The sequence below is a fragment of the Pithys albifrons genome, chromosome 10, assembly GCF_047495875.1.
Source record: "Pithys albifrons albifrons isolate INPA30051 chromosome 10, PitAlb_v1, whole genome shotgun sequence".
Classification (NCBI taxonomy): Eukaryota; Metazoa; Chordata; class Aves; order Passeriformes; family Thamnophilidae; genus Pithys; species Pithys albifrons.
Window position 1 is genome coordinate 9,693,730 of NC_092467.1, and position 19,310 is coordinate 9,713,039.

The 19,310-nt window shown below is 41.1% G+C and overlaps 1 protein-coding gene across 2 annotated transcripts in view; it reads right to left on the reverse strand.

Annotated features, from left to right (window-relative positions):
• Positions 1–19,310, reverse strand: part of ATF6 (activating transcription factor 6) — a 77,287-nt gene that overhangs the window by 16,547 nt on the left and 41,430 nt on the right. For both annotated transcript variants that reach the window (XM_071565449.1, XM_071565448.1), the window contains exon 15: positions 1,699–1,783. In XM_071565449.1, the coding sequence (XP_071421550.1) occupies positions 1,699–1,783 (85 nt within the window). The remainder of the gene's footprint in view (positions 1–1,698; positions 1,784–19,310) is intronic.

The window sequence follows — 19,310 nt, forward strand, 5'->3', positions numbered from 1 at the left end:
GCCTTGTTGTCAGCTAACTTCCAGATGCTTATTCAGAACACGCTTGGTCCCCACAGAGAGAGAATAGGGTGGAGAAGCAATGTTCTCAGAGGAGACAAATGAGTTCTTCTCCAGGCAGAACACTTCAGGAAATTGTTTCCTTCAGGTTATCTACCAAAAGTCAAATGAAAAACCAAGCCAAGTTACCTACTGGTTCTTGTATATCTTGCAATTTTGTTCCTCATACCTGGCCAAATGTCACAGAGGAATCAATGTTTGATGCTGTTGTTTACTTAATGCTATCCTTGTGTCTCATCTGTTTCGACATCTCTGCCCAAATCCCTGGACATTTTTTTATTTCCTGGATTATGCTGATGTTCCAAAGAAAAATCCCAAAGAACTCAAGAAAAATAATTTCACAATGTTTCATTATTAATGAAGGATAAGATTTGTCACTGGATTCTGATGCATATTTTCCAAATTTTATGTACTCTAACAATTGAAAAATGATTTCAAGTAAAACAGGACTCAGTAAAATGTTAAGAAGAAATACTTTGATATTTAGAAATAGTGTTTGTACTTCAAGTGATAAAGTACCCATTTACACGTGATAATTCAGCTCAGCCAGAAAAAGATTTTTGTAATAGACATAAAAAGGGAGTTTCAGCGGATAAATGCCAAAAATAATTCTGATACATCTAATAAAAATTCCCCTAAGACAAGATGTACAGATTATCACACTTGACTGTGCTGCATGGGAAAGTGTAATTATCAAAATGCTGAAATCCTGAACTGATTTTTTTCCCTTGTTTATGGAAATTCACATAATCAGATAATGGTTTTGGCATGCTCCAATTCAGCAACACTTGAGTTTATGATTCACAAGTAAAGCACAGACATTCTAAAAAGCATTATGTGCACAGTTATTTAGAAAGTGAAGTTTACACTGTTACAGGGTTCACAACGCATTTGATGGCAGCAACCCCAAGCTCCAAACATGTTCTAACTCAGCAGTTCCTCACCATATGAAATAATGATATATTTGTACAGGTCACGTCCTGTCTCTCATGTGGGACTGAAATGCAGATCAAGAACATTTCTGTGTGCTAATAAGCCTGTGCCCCCATGCAAAGCTGTTTTCCCTGCTGTCCTGCAGCACTGTAACATGATGTTTATTAATCTTGACCATGCAGTGCTGAGAGGTCCTGCTCACACTGAGTGTTGTATAACAGTGGTAAACAGCTAAGGAAGCCGATGGAAGCCAGTCAGCATCCTAACAAACCAGCAAGGCCAAGGAATTTGCCCTGCTAAGCAGGCGTAGGAGGAACCCAAATGAGAGGATGAGGACAGTCTCCACTGGAGATCTCTGGAGCCATCAAGTTAGAGAAGTTAAATTGCATTCATGTACCCCTTAATCAGCTGTGTACAAAGCACCAGGACCGGATGGCACACTCTCTATTCTTAAAAGAGCCAGAATGAGACACTGCAGCACTGCTGGCCAGGTCCCACAGCCTCTCTTTACAGTCTGGATGACCAGGCACTGGTGATTTGCCAGTATTCCAGCTCCAGTGGAGACCCTGGCAACTAAGGCCCACTAATTACCAGTTCCTTTTGAAAAGCTATAATGACAGGCATTTGGTCTAAGTTTGCTTTCCACGTGCACTTCAGGCACATCTCTTTGAAATTGTTCTCTTATCATCTTTCATGTTTTGGACTTACCATTGATGTTTACAGCTGGCAGCACTATAGACATCTTTGGTCTTCTGGTCTTATTATGTGTGGTGGCTGGCAGTAACAGGTGGTCCTGAAAAACAGCAGAAAAGATGTGTTAAATCTACTATGAAAGTACAGAGATGGGGAAAATAGTTGTAACGGAGGGAGACGGGTTTGTGACCTGCTGAGACGACTTCACAGAAGTTACTGCAACAGGCAACTTTATTCATCCGCTCACAAAACTCTTATACACTTCAAAAGCTGAATTCCTCCGCAGCTCTGCCACCTTGGCACTGATAATTGGTTAACAATGCTGTTTACATGACAATGCCTGCTCTAATTGGCCGATTACACACATCTGTTGAGAGGGTGGCAGGAGCTGCTGACCTCATTAACTAGTCCTTGAAGCTACAACACGCTAAGTACAGAAACAAGTTCAATACACAACTCACACTTTAGATCTAAGGGCATATGAAATCCCAACAGAAAATTCCTTTCCATTCTGTGTTACAGGCATTCCACACAGAAGTATTTATGACAGCTTAGAAAATTCACGTTGTTGTGGGAGCCTTCCAAAAGTCACAGCAATTGCTCACACTGTGTAACCAAGAAGCAATCCCTATTGCATGCAGCAAAATATGAAAAAGCCTTGATCATGCGGAAAGAGATGGAAACTACTGTTAAGCCGTCATTCAATTGAGTAGTTATGTACATGATTAAAGTAATTTAACTTGACTTCAATGATATTTAAACATGTGGTTAAGGATCTTGCCGAATTGGAGCTTTTACTTGCAACATTGTTTACTTTGTATATGCCATCTTGCTGTCTCTATCAAGCACTGCAAACACATGTTGTGCAGTAGGACTGTACCGGTCAGAGCTGAGAGAGGGTGTGAAATGTGAGCTCTGCAGACAGGACCTACCCGGGAAGTTTGATGGTAAAGCTGTGCTTTAGTGCCTTATCTCAGCTGTGAGGTGCCTGTGTGCTGCTGCAAGACAGCAGTGCTCAAACTAATTACCCTGGGTTGGAGCAGTGGAAGCTGCATCTGCAGGAAACACTCTGGATATGGACCTGACCTGCAAGGAGAAGTGCAGCCTGTCTTCAGGTTGTTTATTTGCTGTTGCTGAACTCAAATTGCTCAAGGGGAAATACAGTTCCTCACTTATCAACAGAACCTAAAAGCTCCAGTCCAGGTATCTCCCATATTATTGAGCTTTGCTCGTTTCGATGGACCAAAGAAAGACTATGAGGGATGAGGGAAGCTTCCTAAGCCTTTCAAGGTCTACCCTCCCTGACAGAACTTTGCTTCGCTGCCCTGTCTCAGCACACAGTGGGCATTGTGAGGAAGTATATTTGCTCTCTGTTAGTAATTAGGAACCAAAGACTGTTTATATAATGGTCGAACTGAATTTAAATTTCTAACTCAGGCTCTAAGTGAAAGAAAAACCTGTCAATCACTAAGCACCTTTTCCAGGTCTCAGTTAATGGAAAGGTTTATTTTCCCAGCCTCTGTGTTTACCCTTCTCCCTGTCGCAGCAATGCCAAAATCATTCCCAGGGTCCTTGAGAAGAATGAAAGCTGGCAGGTGCCCACTCATTAAGAGGTTTTTGCAATTGTCCTAAAACCAGACCCGAACATCTGCCTTTTGCTTCCCAAGAGACAGACACATTGTTAAAAGGCAAAAGCAAGTTTGATGGGCCCGTCTCATTTCATGGCTTCTCATGTAAGAACAGGCATACACACACCTCATACTTTTGGCCACGGTTATCTTTTTGGCACACTGAATCAGACTTCCTTTAGGGCACAGCTATTAACTTATTAATGTCAGGGTAACTGTATTTTTGCCATTTTAATATCTAAACATTACACTGTTATGTGTAAAATTCAAGAAGCTGAGTTACACACAGCTAGGTGTAAATAGATCAAGACATTCTGTAGAAACAGAATTGCAGAAATACCACTCTCTTTTTTCCCATCAAAAATTCCCCCCCAAAAAACCCAAATGACTGACCATGAGAAGAAAACATTACTTAAACGAATGTCGGTAAAAGACATCTTGGTACTAAAATTATAAAACCACTCTGGTATAAATCTCAGATCACACATGTAATTCCCATTTCACTTTTGAACCACTAAGATTACGACAACATTCAGCAAGACAATGAACTTTACATAAAAACTGTTCTTGAAATCTAATATTCCCAAGGGAACAGGCCAGCGATAAGATGTCCAAAAGGACGATTTTTAACAATGCCCTTGTCATAATTTGACAACTATTTTTAGAATCACTTTAAAAATGCTTATATGGTTTTATTTTTGTTTTTGAATGTTTCTGAGAGTCCACACCATCATTACTTAGCAAAACACCAGTGCTGCACACCTGAGACTCATTACAAGTTACAACTACTTTTTGCTAACCTCTCTGAAGTTTGGTGCATTAATTTATCCTGGCTTAGCTTTGCTTATAATGGCACCTTGATTTACTGTACGTAAAAACTGTACTAAGAACTAGCATAAGGACTTCATAGTTGCATTCAAATGTGCTTTGGAGTAGCTGCACAACCCCTCAGTGACTCAGCACCATCTCTGGAGAAGACAGATACAAAAAGCCAGTCAGCTCTAAAAGCAAACGGCTACCAGGAGCTACTGGGCAAGAAGCACAGATTGTCAAGAAGCTGCCCATCTACAAAGAGCCATTTCTTAAAATCTGAAATCAGGGAAATTTATCCACCTCCCTAATAACCTTTATCTTTTATAAACAGGAGTGTCCCTCTGACAATCAGGCCAAACATGCAAAGTTTTATAACAACCCTCATTCTACATTGAAAGCAAAGTGTATGCTGCAGATTGTCACAGGTATTTTGACTACAGTCAGCCACCCACAACATTCTCAAGCTCCAAAAGTCTTCAAAGAGTCCAACACTTTTATTTGAAAGCAATACCTAATTAGAATCATAGAATCAGTTGGGTTGGAAGAGACCTCTGAGATCATCAAGTCCAACCCTTCATCCAACCCCACTTTGAATACTAGATCATGGCACTGAATGCCATGTCCAGTCTCACCTTAAAAACCTTCAGGGTCAGAGAATCCACCACCTTCCTGGGCAGGCTATTCCAATGCCTGACCACTCTTTCAGTAAAGAACTTCTATTTATATGCAACAGAAATGAGTGTACAGATTAGTGATTAGGAAGAAAGTAGATGTTTAGAAACATTGTTTGAATGCATTTCTAAAATGTCTATCCTGTTCTGAAGTATGTTGAATTGCATCCCAGAGGGGAGCATGATGCTATTAGTCATCCTTAATTTTAAACACTAATCAAAAAAAAATCTAAAATTAAAATGCTATTTTGCTACTAACACATGGTATAAAACTGAAAATTAATAAAATCAAATTTTGCAAGTCAGCATCTGGCCCAGGAACATGAGTGTCAACCAGAGGCAGAATAAATCACAACTATTACCCAACAACAGATGGCCTTGGCTTGGGCCAAGAGTTGCACTCAGACGACAATTTAAATAGACGACGGAGAGTGCTGGCAAAAGGACTGGAAAAATATCAGCCTGGAAAGACAATATTTCAAGTGAGACCCCAGCTTCAGTATTCTCATTTTGCTTTTGATCATCTCTAGAGTTCAGTGATACAGAATCCAGATGAGACAGACAGATAGATAAATATAGACACAGATATTAAAAATCCAGTCACAAATACATTAGTGTAATTAAATAAGTTGGAATACTGAAGCACATTTTTTCCTGGAGATAAATTCTGAAGATGCTACTTGCTAAACTTCTGATTAATAATACAATCCAATAATGTTATTACAATATAGTTAACTAGAGCTGTAAACATTTAGAAATTAGACATCCCTACCGAATTAATTTCTTGGCTAAATCTTTACTCTGCTAATTCAATGTCTGCTGATCAGCTTCTGGACTCAACAACATATGGAACATATGCAATAAGGATTTTGAGGCTTCTTACATGTAAGATCAGTGTTATCAGTGCTCTATCAGGGATTAAGCTTTGGAGCCTCAAGTATCTCTAACCCCTAGAGCCAAAAGGCAATGGAAATCCTGTTCCACTGTGCTAGAATATTCCAAAACTGGCTGCTCCTGTAGCTTCAGCTTAAGCCTCATGATGTGGTTTGGTACTGAAAGTCCCTCCTAGCTAGATGCATGAAAATATGTAGGCATTTCAGCTTTCATTTGAAAAACATAAAATAATTGTTTCTAACTCTCATAGTTAAAAGGACATAAACAAAACATCATCAGTGAAGTTGAATTAAACGGAGAGAAAAAATACTAATCATGGGTCTTTTTGATTTCATTTCTTAAATTATCATAATTTCAAAAGCTGGACTCTTGGTTTTTAAATGAACAGAATTGGGAATATTGCTGGTTTTGGCTTTTGCCATGCATATCCCATCAGCTACAGGCACCTCCCTGGGAGCAGCACTGCACCTCGCTGTAGGCAATCTGCTGAGCTCCTCCTCCATTCCTGTTCCTTTGTGTGTTTCAAAGAAACATGAAGGAACTAATCCTCCCAGTATGACCATGATGGAGGAAAATATTACCAGAGCTATGGGGAATGTTTAGAGGGGATGTGCATGCATTTGAGGGATACACAAGTGACATGAGATACAAAAGGAACGGATTTCCAGCCCTGCAAGGCTCTGCACTCCCAGCATGAGCTGTCTTTCCTCCTGTCCCAGAGGTTACTATCTGTCAAATCAATTCTGCTAGATTTTTCTTACCTTCTTAGTTGTTGTGCTTAGGTATGGATAAGTATTTTTCAAAAGCCTTTTCTAGGGACTTGAGCAAAAGCATTGAAAGACCAGAAAATAATTAACGTAACTTGATTTAGATGTGCTTTGTTACAGTGCATTTAGCACATCTGCCAATGTGAACACTGCTTGTCATGCAATGGCAGGGCAAGCCAAGCCTGACCCTTCCCAGTGGTTTGGAGCGTGTACCCTGCAAAGTACAGATGTGATCCACGTGGGAGCCGGCTCCTGTAAGACAGCCCCTACCTCACTTCCCATAAAGACTTTGTGAAGATGCCTGAATGAGCCCTGCTCTTTGTTAAGAGACCCATCTCTGACCAACTCAGGACAACCTTTGCAAAAACAATTTACATTTGTTCCTTTGCAGGAATAAAAGCTCCAAGGAAACTGGAGTAAAATACCAAAGGAAAAGTTTAATGTGTTGTTCTTGTAATTTGCCTTGCTGGGGAGATTTGATCTTTACCATTGCCTTGGAGACCAGCTACGTGCTAGAATATTGCAACCAAAAGAGGCAGTTGCCAGAGTAGAGGGGGCAGATAGAGCCAGGCGTGTTGGCACGCCAAAGGGCACCCTGTCCAGCAGCTTCACAGGACTTCTTACAGTAAACAAACACTGTAGCTGGGCATTTTTTCATCTCTGCTTATGACTAAGAGATCTCCCAGGGAATCATGCCTCAATCTCTTCCAGCCTGAATCTTCACGCTGTGATTTTAGGACCACATTATAACAACAGCCAGTACTGGCTGAGGATCTTCCCATATCCCACTGAACTGCTGGCAGCTTCACAAAGCTGTTGAGGGTGCCATTTTGCTTTACTTGTACTACTTCTGGTAGTGTTCAACACCTCCTGACAGCTTAACAGTTTGTTTATTTATTAACTATCTGACCACTCCAAGATGAAGCAGATAGGAAGCAAGTGCTTTTTTGATCATAAAAAACTGTACATCAAATCCATGTATTGTCTTTCAAGCCTATTTTTCCTGAACCTCTTCAGAGATTTCAAGTCAATGAGATGACACCAGACCTTCTACAGAGGTCTGGTTTTGGCCATACAAAAAATGTGAAACAAAAATGTGCCTTCCCAGGCTCAGAAAGTTGCATGTCACTTCAGAGACTGATTCAGAGTATAGATCCTCTGAGGAGCTGGACTTTTTAAATCCCTGGAATGATGGAGTCCATGAGCCAGCTTTTTTCCACAAACCACAGGTTTCGCACCTTTTAAAATTTTCAAAATGATTGTTTCAGGGTGCCAGCTGTTGTGAGAAATGGTATGTGTCTGTACTGATCTCCTACACAGGCGACTGACCCTGCCCTGAGCAGCACTGCAGCCTTTGGCACCCGACTCCTAACCGAGAAATGGTGGCTTCATTCTCAGGACAGCCAGAGCTGGATTTCAACTGCTCTCCAGACACAAAAGAACGCTGTTCTCCAGAGAAGAGAACTTGCAATGCACACAGCACAGATCAGGGTGTAAAGGGGAATCTGGTCTTGGTGTATCTGTTTCTGGTTACCTCTGTCAGTTCAAAGAGGACCCATATTTAAAGTTTACAAATTTGCAGAGGAAATGGTTGTATAATTTCACTATTGATTCATTTGGGGGATGGCAACCATATGGTGTCCTGAGGTTACACCACACTGGATACAGCACTGGTCCATCTGAAAATGCCACAAGTTCCTGCAACATTGTCTTCACTATCAGTGGACGTTAAACTGGGCAGAAACTGCAGAGAGGAGGGTGCCTCTGAAACCATTTCAATCTGAAATATCTGAAAAGCATAGGGATGGTTTTTAAGCGCAGAAAAAAAGAGAGGAAACAAGCTAAAACCTTTACACAAACTGTGACTCAGCCACCACACTTGCTCATTACAGCATAAACTTTGTAAATCTGCCTTGTTGAAGTATTGGCTTTTTGTTTGGTTGGGTTTTGTTTTTTTAAGGTAGACCTTACAAATCCAAGTAGACTCACCTCATCACAGATCCTTAGAGGGAATCCATGACATGCAAAGATGAGTGTGGGAGCAGGTGAAAGATGGGATAACGACAGCAAGGAATCCACAGAAAACCCGCAATAAAATTTCACAAGGTCTCAGCCTCTGCACCAGCTCTTGACAGTGCACCCAGTAGCTGTATTACTTTGGGTTTCATAATAACCATTTAACTTAATTTGAAAATGTACCAGTTTTACATATATTAAACTTGAAGTTAGGTGGCATATATTAGCAGTTTGATTTTGCAGTATACTCAAAGAACAGTCTGTATTTGAGAATGCAACTCCCAGCCCCTAATCATCTACGTTTTAAGCCTGTTTTGAGGGATTGAAGGGGAAGATTGTCCTACAAGAAGAAACCTCCAAAAAGCGGTGGGAATTGAGATTCTTTTTCTGCTTTTATTTTTGCCAAAAGTGCTCTTTTTCACTCCACTGCTGTTCCAATCCCACTATTTCTGTGCACAGGTGGTTTTTACAGCCTATACTTTGCACACAGCAATGAAGTGATGAGATATGCTTTTTATTTAAGTATTTTACCAGAAATAGTCAATCCCACATTCAATAAAATGTCCTGTAGTGTAAGATTACACCTTTCTGCCATTCCCAGATAAATTTTTATAAATAGCACATAACTGAACTCTGGAACACTTTCTGGTCACTGTCCCTGCAGAAGAGGGAGTTGCTATGCAGTTTAGTTCCCACATAAGAGGCCTTTTAATGAAGAAGTCTTTGGTGCCTTTTATTGTAAATTGTGCTACTGCCAGATGTGATATGGTCTGGGCTTCAAAACTAAACTAACTGGAAAGAACCTCACTGTGAGTCAGAGAGACTTGTGAAAATCCCAGAGACCTCAGAGAAATGGAAAACTCACTCTGTCACAAGCTTCCTTTGGAGGAGGCTTCTCCACACTCTGCAATAGCAGCACTGATGCCTGTCCATGAGCAGGGCTCAGCTTTGGAGTGTTTTCTCAGTGTAAAGGAGAACCAGCAGCAAAGGACCTCTCCTGGATTAAGAACTAAAAAGGTTATGGAGACTATTAAGTATACAGAGACCTGCTGAGAACTGTGTCTTTCTCTGCAGGTCACAAAGGGAGACAGCAAACATCTGTAAAGCAAGAACTACTTTTTGTTCCTTCTCCTTTGGTACTGAATTTACATGACAATGCCTTAGAGGTTAGCAGGAACCTAAATAGCAGAGATCAGATTAAAGTGACTTAGTTTAGATTTTTAAATGGACTGCAAGTGTCTCAGGCTTAGACATCTATTCATATCATCTCTCTGGTAGGTCTTGACTCCAGAAAGATGCAAAACATAACAACCACCACATGATTCGACTTTAGAACAAAAAAGTATCTCCAGGTGTAAAAGCAGAGGTCCCTGTTTCACAATGACTTGAGGCAAATTAAGCTTTCTTGCTGCTGTAGTTGCTCCTGATTTCCTCTTCCTGCCTGTCCTGGGCTGAGCATCCCTGCTGTTTCCTGAGAGCCGATGCTGTGCTCCTCTGATTCCAAGGAAAGCCAATTCATCTTGCTAAGATGGAAACAAGCTCTGTGTAAAGATATGACACTTTCCCCCACCTCTCTTCCAGACATTGTCAGTTGTTGTATTACAGAATTTCTAACAAAGAGGTGACTTTTGTATATTTAGTAGGTATATATAGAGTTCTCTTTCCTAGTCCTACCCTGAATAATGGAAGCATCTATAATGCTTTCTGGCAAAAAGTTCCGCAAGTCTACTTCTACTGTATGAATCCCTTTCCCTGTTTTGAACTCACATCCTCCAAGCTTAATTTACCACTCCCTTCCCTCAAGGAGGAACATCAGTTATAACTGAGAAAGTAAGAATAAAAATGCAAGAGAACCTCATGACATCACCAAGGTTTGAGAACACCAACACAGCTTTCTAATACACAACAGTCTATAATGCAGAGTATCATGAAGGTGCACAAAAGGCAGCTGTAAAGCAGACAAATATTATTATACTCTTCAGTTTTTCAATTTTCATGGTTTACAATCCCTGTATTCAAAATATGAGACCAAAGAGGAGAAATTACACCTCAAGCTGATGATAATTAGGTATTGACTAACCCAACACTAGACTCTACCCAATGTCCTCTGAGAAGGCACCGTGTTCTGCCTTCAGGAATGGGAACACGAACATGCTTCCAGAAAACAGGCCCATTAACCTTCTCTCCTACTGAAACATCTATCTTCATCCTGTTAACAAAGAGACACCAGAGCTGCAAAATTACCAGGTTTTCTCAAGCTCCCCATTCCTCTGTAAATCTCTCATTCTGGAATCACCCAAGATGAACCTGCCTCATTTCTACCCAAGCTTTCTGAATATCACTTTTGACTTGCAACACATCCTAAATAAGAGGCACAAAATAGCATCATCTTTCTCCTGTGGATAGGAAATGGTCCGGGAAAGCACAATTAGGAGAAGCTTGCATGTACTTATGTTACTGAGGCATAGCAAAGCCAGTTTGATTGCAAGGGAGGATGAGGCGAAGGTGCCCCATTTGGACTTTATTTCTATCATAAAGGTACTCTTCCTTGTAGTTCTGTCTTTTCTGATTCGTATAGGAAAGAAGAAGAAAGGCCATGTAAACAAGGAGGGCACCAGACAGAGACTGGACAGAAATCCAGCCAATTAAGCTTGTCTGCAGAACTGCTTTGCAGGCCTGAAAGTAAAGAACAATGCATGCATTTGCTATGATGTAATTTTGGTTTGGCAGAAGAATAAAAAAAAGATTCCTAAATGTGAAGTAAGAGGATGTGAAGAACAGAATTCTATGTTTAAGTAAACAGTTTTGGTTAAAATCGTATAGGAAGGTTTTTAAGGACTTGAAAACACTTTGATAATTTGTGTGTGTGTGTGATTTGTGGAAATTAGCTGAGTTTCAAAACAAACTGGAAAAGGTATGTCTACATGAATAGTAGACTCAGTTCTGAGCATCTGTGAAGGGAAAAAAACTCTCAGCTTGTACTGTTATAAAAGTTCCTCCTGTTACGTTTGGTAAGAATCAGATTTTCTTCTAAAGGGTCTCTCAATCAAACGAGCATCGTAAAATTAAAAAAAGTTTGCTCCAAATTATTTGAAAATTATGTTTCTCTGCCATTTTCTGTCCTTCCCAGGGGCTATATAAGCACAGAAATGCAATTCATCTGTAACTCCAAGCTGAGTCTGTCAATTATCTTTGCAGATTTTACAAAGTTGTAAGACCCAAAAGGAATTGATTGTTTTATTACTACTACCCATAAAAAGAAATTCCCCTCCTCTATAACTCACTGCAGCAGAGCTCTGGTTTTGCATAGCATCTGCAGGCTATTAGTTTTGCAACTGCAATCTGTAATTGCAAAACCATGTAATTTAGGTAGGGCATGTGAATATGGCACAGTAAAACCAAAAAGGATATAATCCAGATTCTTTGCTTCTCTCACAAAACATTAACCCAAAGTTTCTGTATTTGCCTGCAAGACCTCAGGTCTTCCACAGAAGACAAAACCTGGATTCCCAGAATTACTGCCCAGCTGGAGACTGCCCCAAAAGGGCACACACAACACAAACTGGAGTGTGGAATGTTACCACCAGCAAACACTGTTTTTTCTGCCATTCTGCCTTTTGCAGCCCTGTCATACGAGCACAGAGCCAACCATGGCACAAAAATGAGGCAGCTTCACAGGCGTGCTCCTTACAGTGGATCATGATTTCTCTAGATCAGATTCCCCATGAAACAGAAGCTGGATGGGCAAAAATAAATTTATGCCAGGTTTTCTCCAAATGCTGGATCAACATAACATTGCAGTTCAAAATCCATTTGTTAATACAGCTGTCGTCTGCTTTCTCTTCCAACTGAGTTCAAAGGACAGCAAAGCACTAGAACACTTTGATCTCACTTTGCGGTGAGATCTCCATCCTTAGAGGTCTTCAGAGCCCACTTGACAATGCCAAAGCCAACCTCACACAGTGCCAGCAACAGCCTTCCTTCACACAGGAGGCTGGACCAGAGGGCTCTTCTAACCAGCATTTCCAAGACCTGTAAGGACCTGGTCTCACATCTGGAAGTCTGTCAAGATTATACTTCTAACTTACCTTTGCCCTGTCTTACTAATTTAACCTCTCACGAAAAGACCGTATGGGAAAGACGTTGATAGCAATCAGAGCTACATACACTTGAGAAACATTTAGGAATAGCTACACAAGTCCATGAAAGGTCACACAGTCTGCGACTGAACAGTCTCCCGGCAGAACAATTTAATTTCAAAGCTAAAGAAAGCATCCTTTCTTGCAGAGCAAAAATGCTCACACATGTGGGTAGTCAGGAACACGAGAGAACTTCAAAATCCTAACCAGAAACAACTGTTAAGTAGAGTCAAGACTTCAAACTCTTTCAAATCAAGGCAATTAATCTGATCCCTATGTGTTGAATCCTACAACACATATGGCACAAGATTCAGACGTGCTCTGAAATTACTGTCATCTTGTCTTCTGCAGCAACAGAAATAATTTGTTTAAATCCCCCATTCAATCTCCACACTATGTAAGACAGCTGCAAGCCAAGAAATAGATCACCTGCAGTTGTCAATGCAGCGGACTCATCATCTTGGACAGCTCAGCCAAAAAGCCAAACGGTCAGAACTGGGACACGATGCAGGATTCAGTCTGAATGGCAGCTTTTATTAAGTGGATCCAAAACATGTTTCCATGCAAAGAACAATTCTATTTATCACTGGTGCACAGGTAAATATACATTTAAAGTTTTGGATCAAAATACTACCAGATCACAAAACTCCATTTCACAGAAACTGTTAATTATTTGCAAAAGTAATTATTTGCACCTGGTCCATCGTACTGCACAATGAGACCAGATGGTTCATTAGCACAAATACTGACCATTCTTGACTTGAACACCTAGCATGGGATTTATCTTAAAACATATTTTAGTGTCTGCAAAAAACATACATGCCCTCTGCAGCCAGGACTTCAGGTACTGGATTTCGATCTCATTTGAGGGGATAAAATGCAGCTTACATCTCAAAATCACTGTGACCTTCTCCCTTTCCTGATCCATCCACTGATCTGTGATTACTGCCAACCTGCTGGCAATATATTCACTGGGGAGAGTCAACAAATAAATTGAAAGCAAGGCTAATGACAGGAGAGAATAAATTAACAGTCTGAATTAAATTCTAGGCCAAAACCAGCAAAAGCCAAACTCAGGGTGCTCCTCTCTATTCTCCCTGCTGGGACAGCCACAGTTTGCTGCTGTTTGCCCTTGACTGGCCTGTCCTGGTTTCAGCTGGGATACAGTTAATTTTCTTCTTAGTAGCTGGTACAGTTCTCTGTTTCCAATCTTTATGAGAATAATGTGGGTAACACTCCGATGTTTTGGCTGTTGCTAAGTAGTGCTTACCCTAAATCAAGGGCTTTTCAGTTTTCCATGCTATGCCAGTGAGCAGGTGTGCAAGAACTGGGAGCCTGCACAGCAGACCCGAACTGGCCAAAGGGATATTCTGTACCACAGGATGTCATGCTCAGTATATAAACTCTGCAGAGTTGGCCGAGTAAACCACTGATCACTGCTTGGGGACAGGCTGGGCATCAATCAGGTGAGAAATTATGCTGTGCATCACATGGTTCTCTCCTCTCTCCCTCCTTTTCATTACAATTATTACTATTTTCATTATCATCTTTATTTTATTCCAGTTATTAAACTGTTCTTATCTTAACCAGTTTGCTTTTTTTCCCACTTCTCCACCCCACTGGTGGGGAGTCAGGGGGTGATCAAGTGGCTGCGTGGTACTTAGTTACTGGATGGGGTTAAACCATGGTCCTGCCCAAGAGCAGACAGTGGTAGCTTGATTTTCATCTGCAGCCAGAGAGATGCTGCTTCTGAGAGCACAGCAGATGTACAGGAAATTAGCAACAAATTTTTCCTAATTGTGGAAGTTGAATCAGTTACACAGACATACATCAGAGAAGTGGAAAGTCTGTGTTAAAAATATTTGCTGTTCCTCAACTTCTTGGAAAAAGCAGATGACCCTGAATACAGTTTCTGGGGATCTTCTCTTGCCCCCCATCCTTCAGCCTGATATGCTCAAGATGCCTGAATATACCTCTTAACCTCTATGAGGTTAATTCCTTTTAAATGAGATGGACGCAATCAGTAACATCCCAAGTAGCAGCCATCAATGATGCTTTAAGTCACAGGCAGAAAGGTCTTACATAAATACAGGCAGTACTTTTAGCAAACTGCCTTTGATCCCATTTTAAAAATTTAGGTCTCATTTGCATTGTCAGTACTTGCTGGGTAAAGCAGCTTTAAAAACACCTTTCCATGGAACATAAAGAAATGGGTGCTCTTCCTTCTCTACTGACCTGCCATTTTCCCTCCTCTGATTTTACTACAGAAAACGGTTTCCCCCTCCTTCCACATTATGTCAAAGTTGAATAAAAGCCCACCTTTATATAAATATATTTTCCATAACACAAATACCATTATTAAACCCACAAGAATAAAGCAACATGAGAATGATAAGAAAAGAAACACAACCAGGTAACATGTAAATAAACACTCTTCTCTGCCAGCAGTGGGGTTACATTTTTGCCATAATCTCTCAGATTTACCTAAACTCTGCAATGAGTTCAGCTCAGACCTGGGTGGGTCTCTGTACATCTTGGCAGCAGGGACAGGCAAAGTTCCTGGACTGCCGATGGCTGGACAGTGCTCTGGCACACTCAGGCCATGGCTGGGGCTCCAAATCCAAGCTGCCTTCTGTTTTCCCCAAAATGTCCGTTCACAGACTATGAGAATTTAACATCTAGATGCAGTCGGATGAATCCAAATTTGACAGCACCATTTTAATCTGTGCAATGTGTATTGCATTACAGATGCTCGTTGGAAAGATGTTTCTCATTCTGCAGATCCCAGGACATCTGTATGGCTAAGGATACATCAACTATTAATAGTTTCTTCTAATTAAAGAGATATTCAGTATAATAATGTTAAAGAAGTTATTGCTTCTGTTACTAATTATCTCAGTTAAGAGAGCGTGAAGATGAAGTTTCCTTTCATTTTTTTGCCTGCTGCTTTGCACAACTCATATTTACCCCAGCCTGATGAACTTCCTTCTCCATATTTGTAGCTAAGTTTCACTTCTAAATCTCAGTTCTGAGTCCAGGTTTTTTGCCAAACGTCTGCTCTGTTTTAATTTCTAGTGTTGCTGCAGAAGATGTAAATCGATTTTAGAAACAGACTTCATTTTATAAAAGAGCCATAAACATTTTACATTTTCCCCTAAAAATATACCCCTTAAGCCAAAGCAAGAAAACAATCTGATAGAAAATGATCTTAGAAGCATACATAAGTTATGTGATTAACTCATGCTTGGTAGCAAAAAGGATCCTGGATGCCTGACTGTGAGGATTCTTCCTTAATCACACCCAACCTACCTTAAGTGCACTTTGGAATGGCTGGGTACAGCCTACAGGTGGCTGAGCAATCTGACCCCCAAGGCCACCTGAAACAGGAGGGTTCCTTCTCCTTCCCTTAGCCCTGGAACCCTCTGTGCCAGCCTTTGGCAATTGTCAGACTCTCTTGAGAGTCCCCTGAAGGGCTATTTTCCCACCAACGTGATAAAATGGCTCAGGGAGGGATCTGACAAGAGTACGAACAACCAAGGAACTGACAGGAACCCTCCTTTCTGGTGGTGGTAACCATTTAAATGACTCACTGGTCTTTACCCTTAAAAAACCCTGGAATCTGCTCACGTATCTAAGGAAGACAAAGAATCATCCAGTTCTGAGCACTGTGAGAGTACTACAGTGCTATGGAAACTCATACAAGCCAGCAAAACTTATAGCAACTGTGATGGAGGCAAAGAACTATCCACTTATCATCGTCAAAACTGCAGTTTTGTTAGAAAAATCTGTCTTTTATGACAATAGATTATCTGGTATGAAGCCTGACTGATAAAGGATAAACAGGGATATAAGCTGGTGCAAGAACATCACACTCCTTGTCCATCTCATGACTGCATGTGAGTAACTGCCTGTCTGCCACAGCAATTGAATTAGCAAGATCACAGGCACCAGATTCGATTAAAGAGAGTGAGAGGTCAGCTTTGGGATGATAAAAATGTAGAGAGATGCTTGCTTGCATGCTACTCAAAAGACACATCAAGCTATAGCTCTCGGGCAGGGCCTGTCTCTCTTCCTGGGGAGGAATGTTTTCTTCTATCAGTACCTGCCAGTGCTCAACTACATTTAAACATAACTGCTCGAGCAAATAAAAGCCTTTCATCTCCCCACTTAGGGTGAGATTAATTCTTTCCAGCTTTAGCTGTCTGACAGAGTTGTCTAGGCCCCCTTTAAAACCTACAGAAGGAGAGGCACCTCTGGAAGGAAATTCACTCCATGCAAAGGTAGGTGTTTGGGATAGGTGGGAAAAATTGAGAAGAGCTTTTCTGCCCCCATTAAGCAGAGCCTGATGTGGTGCTTGAGAATTTGTGGTGCCTGGTGTTCCATAAAGCAGCAACAATAATCTGTGAAATGATTTAAGAACAAAACCCAGATGCAAAGAAGTTAAGGAAGAAAAACAGAAGTACAAGAGGAACACTGCAAATTAAACAAACCTAGGCCAAGTTTGGGGAGTGTGAGCAGGCCACTGAGGAAAGTTTTATCACCTCCTTCCAGCATTGGTGAGGCTTAACTAGAATATCATGTGAAGGTTTGGGTCCCCTTCTCTTCTACTGGGGAAAAAATGGATGTGTGGATACTGGAAAGAGGCCAGCAAGACCTACTAGGATGGTCAGGGCTTGGGGCATGTGGTCTATGAAGGGAGGTAAAGGGCACTGGGCTGGTTCAGTCTGCTGAAGAGGAGACAAGGAGGCCAATGTAGGAGCAACCTACAAGCACCAGAAGGGAGTTACAGAGACGATGGACCAACTTCTGCAGCTCAGGATGACATGCCAAAGTGCCACAGCAATGTGGGGTGGATTGGGACATTTGGATTCTTCCCCTGGCCAGTGGTGCAGCCTTGATGTGGGTCACCACAAAGGTACAGGGTATCCCTATGCTAGACCAAGCCATAGCCAGCAAAAATCCTTTTCATTAAAGATTATTTAGAAAATCTGGTGCTAGTGAAACCAAACAGTAATGAATGGGTGCAGCTGTCTGACTTTATCTGAGCACTTCTCACTTGACATGTGCCACTGACATCTAGAACTATAGCAAATGCTTTTGCCTCCAAGTATTCTTATTATGTGTGTTTTTCTTGTGAAACAAGAAGTCCCAAGCTAATTTCAACATTTTCTGCAAATATCCTGCAAAGTATGATGCAACCATATCAGAGAACCTCAGAAACTGTTTTCATAAATGTGAGTCTTAAAATTGAAATGCCCCACTGACAACATTTCACCATGCTACTGGAGTTTCCAGCTTTTCTGTTTCAAATTACGGAGGACTTTCAGGTCAAAGAAAGGCTCTAATGGAATTCTAATCCTAGAATAAAGATATGAAGAATGATGCATGGAAGTTTATAGATGAGTAAGTACATCAGTGTACTCTTAGACACTGAGGGTACAAATAACATGGCGAAAGAACTGATTCTACTATGTGGATAAGAATCAATTGCATGGGCACTTTTTTAATCACCTGAACTATGCTCCCATATGACCCTTCTCCTCTTTTCTTACTACTATACTGGTTTTAATTCTACACAAAAAGAATTGAACATTTTGGACTCACCATAATTTCTGCAAAATGTAAGAGACACTGAAAGCACCAATCCTAATCCTCTCCTCCAACACAGCTAGAGGCACCAATCACTTTGCTTTTAGCCAGGTTAATATGTGTAGTCACTACTCTATTACCCCAACTCATCAAGGAAAATACCTCATTGGGTCCTCAATGTTCAGGTTTACAGAAGAGCAAGAGCCTGAGGCTACTGCATTCTGGTGGATGTGCTCCCTTTCATTTCCATTCCCTCTTGCCCTCTGAACCTCTCCTGGCTCTGCAGAGCTACTCCTGTCCTGCACAAGGGCAATGTGAAATCCAGGCAGTCCCTGAGCTCCAGATCATTTCCCCCTCTCCCTCTGACCCGACAGAAATCTGTTTGTAAGCACACACAGCCCTCTAACAACTGCACATGCCTTTACTGGGAAGAAATGTAGACAAGGACTACAGCAAGATGTCGTTTGATGGGCCAGATTCAGCTCTGTAACTTCATACAACCAAAGCAGCTGCATCAAGGCTTTGTCAGGACATTTTCAAACAGAAAAAAAGCACTACGAGCAGATAGAGGTGATTTGTAACAGAATTGGACAGAAGGTGCCACAGGCAGGGTACAAACTTCTGTGTTTATTTTCCTTCTTTTAATCCACACCAGTTAGGTGTTTATTTCCTATGAGAATCAAGGTACTGGAAGTGACTTTTATAAGCAAACAGGTACATTCTTAAATCACCCATCAAGATTTGGAGAGACTATGTAAGGCATAAGGGCTGCCAGTTTTGATCCATGTGAAGACCTTCTACTCAGCAGGATGGTGATGGTTATAACTGCCAGGAGAGCAGAGGAGGGAAGGAAGTGCTGTAGAGAATTAAATGCTAAGTATTGGAGAACTTACAGGACATCAGGTTGTTCTCTCTGGCAAAGTCTGCAGCTGTACTCTCCTGATTGCAGACACACATGTGCAAGTTAATGAGACTGAAGTACATATACACTTTTTACTTTGCATTTGTTACATCCTTTTGACAAGTCACATGCTGTGGGTAATATCCTCTTCCTGGACTGCCATACCAAACTGACACTAACTCTACACTGAAATGGAAATACCCTGTCAC